Source organism: Chrysochloris asiatica, unplaced genomic scaffold (assembly GCF_000296735.1).
Source record: "Chrysochloris asiatica unplaced genomic scaffold, ChrAsi1.0 scaffold00323, whole genome shotgun sequence".
Lineage (NCBI taxonomy): Eukaryota > Metazoa > Chordata > Mammalia > Afrosoricida > Chrysochloridae > Chrysochloris > Chrysochloris asiatica.
The window spans coordinates 147,587-156,380 of NW_006408841.1; the positions used below are offsets into that span (position 1 = coordinate 147,587).

The 8,794-nt window shown below is 40.0% G+C and overlaps 1 protein-coding gene and 1 pseudogene across 1 annotated transcript; both read right to left on the reverse strand.

Moving 5' to 3' along the window:
- Positions 1-6,459, reverse strand: part of LOC102823676 — a 10,185-nt pseudogene extending 3,726 nt beyond the window's left edge.
- Positions 6,460-6,844: 385 nt separating this feature from the next.
- On the reverse strand, positions 6,845-7,768 carry LOC102824055 (olfactory receptor 13A1-like). The gene has a single exon (XM_006875363.1). It carries the CDS (start codon positions 7,766-7,768, stop codon positions 6,845-6,847), a length of 924 nt encoding a protein of 307 aa, XP_006875425.1.
- Positions 7,769-8,794: the final 1,026 nt, after the last annotated feature.

The following is an 8,794-nucleotide window of genomic DNA, read 5'->3' on the forward strand; positions in this document are numbered from 1 at the left end:
ATAGATGTTGGTAAAGTTAGAAATTAAGATGTAGAACTTTGTTTAAAATTAACCTGACATTTTAGGGAGGATTAGAGAGAAACAGAGTTGCTCACAGAAGGCAGACGTTATCACGGTAACTAAGGAGTAACTAAGGAGTATAGAGACACAGGAATGTTTGGTGACCTTGTGTTCCTCTTGTACCATTGATGCGACAATATAATATTTGATTGATTTGTAACTGCTAGTACATGACTGTTATGAGATCATAGTATGTTCTAAAGGGGATATAAAAAGCAAAAATTTTGAAATAACAAGTCAATGCAGTAGTCAGAGAGAGAGTCATTACCATCATCTGCCTGAGACTCAAAAATGACCCATTGATGGCTCTTTGAATTTTTTTTTTTTTTTTCATTCAGCCGACTCCACATCCTCCTGTCGAGAGCCTCCTAATAATTTACCGAGGCTGGTCCCCGGCACATAAGGTTGTTATGGAAGAAACTTGACAGCACTTAACAACAGCAACAGGGTCATTTAAAGCTTCTGACTCTTTACAAATTAAGCTGTTATAGCACTTGTGTATAAGTTATTTATTTTTGCACACAAATATCAACTGTAACAGCACAATTTGTTGAAAAGATTATTCTTTCTCCTTTGTATTGCCTTTGCATATTTGTCAGAAATCAATTGATTTCCATATATGTGTGAGTCTATTACTAGTCTTCTTATTTTTGTTCTATTAATATGTATGTCTCTTTGCCAATACAACACTGTCTTGATTATTGCCTTACTACAAGTCTTAAGCTCTGATAGCATAGTGGTTACAAATTGGGAAGCTAACCTCAAGGTCAGCAGTTCGAAACTACCAGCTGTTCTGCGGGAGAAAAATGAGGCTTTCTACTCCTGTAAAGATTTACAGCCTCAGAAACCCTGTACAGGGTCGCTATGAGTCGGAACCGACTGTAAGGCACATAACAACAACAACAATTCCTGATTTAGGTGCTATTGTAAATGACTTTAAAATTTTTAACCTAATTGTCATACTACCAATATACAAAATATAATTTTTGTAGAGTGGCTTTATGTCTATGTCATTTCAAATTTTATTTTTTAATTTAATTTGGGGTAGATTCTTTTAATTTTGATACATGGATCATCTTGTTTCTTTGATATACAAGAATTTTATTTATTCCTACTACTCTGTATGCGTTTAGCTATATTTTCTTATTTACTGAATTGAATAGGATTTTAAGTATGATGTTGAGTAGAAATGGTAAGAGTAGACATCGTTATCTGTTTATGATGTTAGAGAGAAAACTTCAATTTTTCATCACTAAACATAATGTTGTTATTGTTGTTAAGTGCTGTTGTGTCAGTTCTGACTAATAGTGACCCTGTCTAGGGTTTCCAAGGAGCAGCTGGTGGGTTTGAACTGTTGACCTTGTGGTTCACCTTCCAGTGCTGATCTTATAGCACCATACCAGGAGTCCAAACATAATGTTAGCTGTAAGTTTTTGTAGATACCCCTTACAAGGTTGACCAAGTTTGCTTTATTTCCTAATTTTCTTAGCAATTTTATTATTAATGTATGTTGATTTTTGTGAAATGCCTTTTACTCATTTATTGAGAAAAATATGTATTTTTTTAAGTTCGTTGATATTGTGAATTATATTAATTGGTTTACAAATATTTAATAAGGCTTTTATGTGAGAACTGACATGCTATTTTATTCTTTAGATATTATTGTATTTAACCTACAATATTTTTGTTGAGGGTGTTGGTATTTTGTTTTCTTTCTTTAAAATTTTTGTTGGATCTTAGTGTCAAGGTAATGCTAATATTGTCAAATGGGTCAGAAATGTTCCTACCACTTCTTTTTTCTGGAATAGATCTTACAAATTGTTGTTATCCCTTCCTTAAATATTTCTTAGAATGCACAAATATATGTGCTCATCTGCATGTTTGCACACATACACAGAATCTGGTGTGGTGCTGTGGGTTAATGCGCCAGACTGCAAAACCATTTGAATTGCAAGCTCACCAGTCACTCCTCAGAAACCCTATACAGGGTCGCGAGGGGTAGGAACCGACTCAACGGCACTTAACAACAACAACAGCAACATATTATACACATCCTGGCCCTTTAACCCGAATAAGTTAGTGTATATTTCTTCAGACTAGGAATATTCTCTTAAATGACTGCAGCATAGCAATTAACTGTATATAAAATTCTACATCAAGGATTTTTCTCTTTCTTCACATTAAAGGTACTATTTCATAACCCCTGACTTACGTAAATTCTGACAAGAAATCCTTTGTCCTTTAATATACAAATTTCCCCCCTCCTTTGACTGTTCTTAGTTGCCCTGGTTCAAACTCACCACAGTTCTCTAGGAGACAAATGATGCTGTTGTTCTGGTAAAGACACTTAGGAGTAGTTTTACTCTGTCCTGTAGGTTTTGGGTGGGTCAGCATCAACTTGATAACTGTTTATTGCTCTTCAAATGAGACAGCTAAATTGAAATATATGAAAGGTAAATAAAGAAGTATTGCTACAAAATGACAAATTTTTATTAAACAAAAATATCCAAACGTGAAGCTATTGTTTCTTGGCATATTCTCCATCTAGGTCTATACAACTATACTTCTCAATATGGTGTTTCCATGCTTCTATACCCTTTCCCCAAAGAATTCTGTGCTCTTTTATTTACATCAAGTTAAAATGGCAGTTTTGGCATACTTGTGGGACTAAAATATTGTTCCTTTTAAAAGTTCTTTGAGTTCTGGGAACAAAAAGAAAGTTTGAAAGGACAAAATAAGGACTGAGGGGTGGATAGGGCAAGGTTTCCTACTGAAATTCTCATAGAATAGCATTTGCTATCCTCAATAACTGATCAGGTGCATTGTCACCTAGGTACAACTTTCCTGGCCTTTTTCTGATCTATGCAGTTTTCAATTTTCTGAAAACTTCCTCCTAATAAGCTCCCATGATCATCTTGTGTCCTTCGAGAAAAATCTATCAAGACTATCCCCTTAGAATAGTCTTGGAATCCAGAAAATAGTCATTATAACCTTCCAGGTTAACTTTTCTGCCTTGTATTTAACAGGGCCAGTGTATCTCCTGAGAAACCAGTTTTAAATGCCCTCTGGATCCTATTGGTCAATCAAAGACTCATTTCCAGCTACAATGAATCCATAAAATCTTCTTCATTAGCTTCAATCTTGCTTAAAATATTGACAGAAACATCAACTCTTGTGGTTCACAGTCCAGTGCTGGTTTTAACTGCCCCCCCCCCAAAGAAAAACAAAAAACTTTTCTTTATGTTTTCCTCATTAAACTGTAATGTTGGATAGGTTGATGATACTATATTTATTGAAATTATTGAAATTACCAATCCTTGCATTAAGGTTACTTATAATTTCCTAGGAAGTCAATATGCTGCCATAAAATGAACCATATATATATGATATATTTTATGGATGGATTTGAGCTCCCACTAATCAAATAATCAGTACCTCTTATATTTGGTCCCATTCAATATCCAAGGACTTCATTCTTCTTGGATCAACTATCAACACTCATGGAAGCAGCAGTCAAGAAATCAAATGCCATATTGTATTAGGAAAATCTGCTGCAGAAGACTCTTTTAAAGTATTGAAGAGCAAAGTTGTCAGCTTGAGGAGGGTGCGCGTGACCCAAGCCATGGTATTTTCAATAACCTTATATGCATGTGAAAGCTGGACAGTGAATAAGGAAGACCATAGAAGAATTGATGCTTTTGAGTTATGGTGTTGGAGGAGAACATTAAAAGCACCATGAGCTGCCAAAAGAACAAACAGATCTGTATTGGAATAAGTATAGCCAGAGTTTTCCCTGGAGGCCAGGATGGCCAAGCTTCGTCTCACATACTTCTAACATATTGTTATGAGGGGCCAGTCTCTGGAGAAGGATATCATGTTTGGTAAGGTGGAAGGTCAGAGAAAAAGAGTAAGACCCCAACCAGATGGATTGGCAAAGTGGCAGCATCGATGGGCTCAAGTGTGGCAATAATTGTGAAGGCCAAGGATAGGGCAGTGTTTCATGCTGTTGTGCATAGGGTTGCTATGAGTCGGTACCAACTTGATGGCACTTAACAACAACAACAACAACATATTTGGTTCCACTCCATACTTACTCACATGAGATGACCATTGAAAAACGGGTGTTATAGTAAACCACAGTGAAGGCATCAGATGGTACCTGGCTATCAAAAAGGATGGCATCAAGATTTTAAAGGATTATCCTAAAACAAGAAGCCATCTAAAGTAACCATTAACTAGTCTGTGCAGAAGAAAGCACACTAATTTAAGTGTGATAAAAATATTTTAAATAAAATCTATGATTAATGGAAGGAATGCATTACAGCTTAAATAGTAAAACATGTGGTTGGTGAAACGTCATGGTTTATAGTGGGAGTCCTAACTCCATTTTGAGTCTTGACATAATTCAGCCTCCATTTGAGTTCTTTATAACCTTTAACCAGCAATGTGGCAGCTTTGTCCACAAGCAGAGTGTGTTTGAAAGTAAAATACAACTACCCTGGCTAGGGTCAATCTTTCACTTAGGGAACTGGCCTGGGCATAGCCTTAATGATATACAGATATATGTCATCTAGAAGTTGGGGTAACAGTGACTATGACTCATGGGTGCATTGTCATGAGTCATATCCTGACCACCATGTAGTCAGGTGACCAAAGTTCAGAATCAGTCCTGAAATGGTGTAAATATCCCAGTCATGGTCCTTTCACGCTTCTACAGCCCCACCTGCAACAGTGATAAACTGATCTGCCACCAACCATGACTTTGTGGCTATTTCCTTCGTTTTCCATCATCTATAATTCACACCATAGCCATGAATTAATTAGACTACATCTTGGCATTATATTGGTAGTTTCGCTTATCCTGGATGATTGTCTTTTGTGTGGTCTTTGACTTAAGACTTAATGAAAGTGTCTCTATAGAAAAAGAAAAAGAAAAAAAAACTTAATTCACCTAAAAACTGTTGTTTTATGTGAAGTAACACTCCTGTAAATTTGTAGCAAAACTTCAATGATTTGGGAAGATGTCTACTTGAGTTTTGCTAAAAATTTGGTACTAACCCTGTCTTCAAAATCATTTTTCCCAATGGCACAAAAAAAGTATCCATTTTTGAAAGTCCACTAAGGAGACTAAGACAAGAGTATTAATGAAAGAACTTTTTTGCAACCATCACAAAGAGTACTTTAAACATGATTTGCTTGGAATAAATCAGTGTACATATGAACTGAAACTCTAGTATATAAATATTTTTATTTATCATCATTTTACAAATATTGGGATAGATTATAGATTACTAATAAATTATAGAAAATTGAGATATACAATCTGATAATTTTTGATATAAATATATCTCTGTGGGAACATAACCACAGTCAAAAGAGTGAACATATCCATCACCCCAAAAGGTTTCTCATGCCCATTTGTAGTTTCTGTTTTTCATCACTGCTGAGGTAGCCACAAATCTGTTTTTTGTCACTATTGATTACTTCACTCTTAGAATTTTATAAAATTAAATCATACAATTGTTGATGTTAGGCTCCATTGACTAAGTTCCAACTCATAGTGACTCTACATACTACAGAAACACTCCCCCATCCGCACAATCCTCATAATCTTTAATATATTTGAGCCCATTATTGCAGCCACTGTGTCAGTCCATCTTGCTGAGGATCTTCTGGTTTTGCTGACTTTCTAATATGATGTCCATCTCCAGGAACTGGTTCCTTCTGATAACATATTCAAAGTAAGCAAGGCAAAGTCTAAAGTTCACTCTGGCTGAACTTCTTTAGGTTACTGTTAAGGAAATACTTTTACTCTTGTACACTTATTTTAACTGGCATAACTAGCCATTAAGTCTTTCCTCCTGGCTTAGACCATCATGGATCCAATATGAAAGTTCTGAATTGGACAGTCCAACTTTAATGAAATTGGAATGAAAGAACTTCCCAAGAGTTTCTTGAAGAAATTTGTGCAGCTGAAACCTAGGATGTGTGTTGGCTGCAAATAGGGCAGATGGACACATGGGTATTCCAACACTCAGAGGACATGTGAAGATATTGAATGGGGCAGGTTCCCAGAGAGTTATGTGGGAGGAGAACCAGGACCCAGAACTTGGCTCACTTGGAGGCTCTCTGACCCTGGTCATGAAACTGATCCAGAACTGAATTGGGTATCGTGGATACAGAGCATCTGTGGAGAGTGAGGACAGATCAGAGGAATGCACAGATCAGAGGAATTCACACAAAACAGCCATTGCAAATATACCAAACTGGTACCACCAGGTGCTTAGAGCTGTGAGACTCAGGCCACCTGATTCCTAATCATACGGTGTCAGGTTCTAGGTCATCTATTGGTGGCATACAGCAAAAAATTCTAATAAGGATGAAAGGTGGACCTGCCATCGCAACTTTTAGCAAGAGAAGTTCCAGGCAGGATTGCCCAAGGGTCTGCAAAGAGACACAGTAACAGCAAGCTGAAAATGTATAGGTGTTTTATGTATAGCTGAGGTTTCACTGACTTCCTAGGTGCCTTGAGGACTGGGAATTTTTGAATAATCTGTAGGTATCAGAGGACAGGCTCTTTCTCTAGATGTTTAGTATGTGACCCTGGGTGATTAGAGCATATATCCAGGAATGTGAGAATTTGTGGCATCAGCCACAAGTCCAAGCAAACAAAACACCCATCAAAGATGCTCCCTCAACAGGAGCCCACACCAGGGCCATCTTGGACTTGGCCACAACTGGCAGGGGACAAAAAAAGATAACAACTTGAGCTCTCTGTTAACCTTCAGCAGAAGGGGAAGAGCTTACCCAGAGCGCGCTGGACCTCCACGTTCCGCAGCGTGTAGATGAGTGGATTCAGGGTGGGACTCAGCACCGTGTACAGCACCCCTGCCACTTTGCTCCTTTCTGGGCTGTAGCTGAAGGCAGGGCTGATGTAGGCACAGAACACAGCCGTGTAGTACACGGAGACTACAATCAGGTGGGAGGAGCAGGTGGAGAAGGCTCGGCGCTTGCCTTCCTTAGAGCGGATGCGCAGGATACTGGCCACGATGTAGCCATATGAAGTCAGCGTTAGCAGGAAGTTGATGAAGCCATAGAAACCGTCAGCTACGAGTGTCATGATGCTGTTGACTCGCGTGGGACTGCAGGAGAGGAGCAGCAGTGGTGGGATCTCGCAGAAGAAGTGTGTGATGAGACAGGGGCCGCAGAAGGTCAATCTTGCCATCAGACCAGTGTGGACAGAGGAGTTAAGAGCACAGACACCCCAAACGCTCACAGCCAGCGCTGCACACAACTGTGGACTCATGATGGTGGTGTAGTGCAGTGGGCGGCAGATGGCCACGTAGCGGTCAAAGGCCATGACTGAAAGCAGCAGCAACTCAGAGGACGCAGACCACACGAGGAAGAAAAGCTGGGTCATGCAGCCCTCATAGGAGATGGTGTTTTCCTGCGTGATGAGACCAGCCAACACCTTAGGAAGGATTGTAGAGGTGCAGATGATATCCATGGTGGCCAGGTTAAACAGGAAGAAGTACATGGGGCTGTGGAGGCCAGCACTGCAGCCAACGATGGTGAGGATGAGAGCATTGCCGGTGAGAGCCACGGTGTAGAGCACCAAGAAGCAGCCAAACAGAGGCAGGCGCAATGCGGGGTGCTCCAAGAACCCCTGCAGGATGAACTCTTTCACCAGCGTTTGGTTGGACTTCATGGTCCCAACAGATTCCATGGCACACAAAGTCTGGCCGTCACTCCAGAAAACCTGCAGGTGTCTAAGAAGGTGTTACATGACACTCGCTTTAGATCATGAGTTCACGGGTGATCAGGAAGGGAAAGGCCTGGATTTGTTTTCCTGATGATAACTCACTTATTTCCTTAATCTTCACTCTCCCCACACTTATGTAAACCACACCTAATGTCTGCCTTTACTTTTCCTTTTGTTTTCCGCAATGACAAATTATATAATCTACATAAGCTAAGTATGTGTTCAGGCACCTGCTTCCTCACTCATCTCCTCTCCCCTCCTCTCCCTGCCCCGTGCCCTACACAGACAAACCCAGTGCCTACAAGTGCCAGACAAACCTGCGCTTCTGACACCTACAGTCACAGCAGCACTGTTCCACTCTGAGCCTTCAGCTGATCCTGCTCATTTCTCTCTGAGCTGAAGTTTTACAGTACACTTTAACATGACCTGGGGCAGTGACTCCCTAACAACCCTGACTCAGATCCACATCTTCAATAGCTGCTGCTTCTTAGCCATTGTAGGGCAGGGGCGTCCTCTGATTCTCCCTTCAATATCCAGGGCGTCTTTTCTAGCCTGTACCCACTGTGGCCCATTACTCCCACCCCATGGATGCAGCTGCCTCTAATTAGATATTTTTCTGACCCATCTCTCCAGGACTTCTCACTTCTTACTTCTGAGCCCCTGATATGAGAACCCCAAGTCCTTCTGCGATTTTCTTCCTTGTTCAGCTACAGTCACTTCCAATTCAACATGTACAAACTTGAATTCAACACTATCTTCTAAAGTACTCCTGGTGTTTATTCCTCAGTTCATGCTGATGAACCACTCCACAACCCTTATCACAGCAAGAGGCTCTAAGGGACAGGTCTTTACTTCTGTGGCTTCTTGCCACATCAAAAAACTCCTGGCCATAACAGGAACCGAAAAGATGCCTGTTACTTACATCTCGTCCAACTGGTCACCAAGTCCTACATGTTTGTTCTCCTTGCAGCC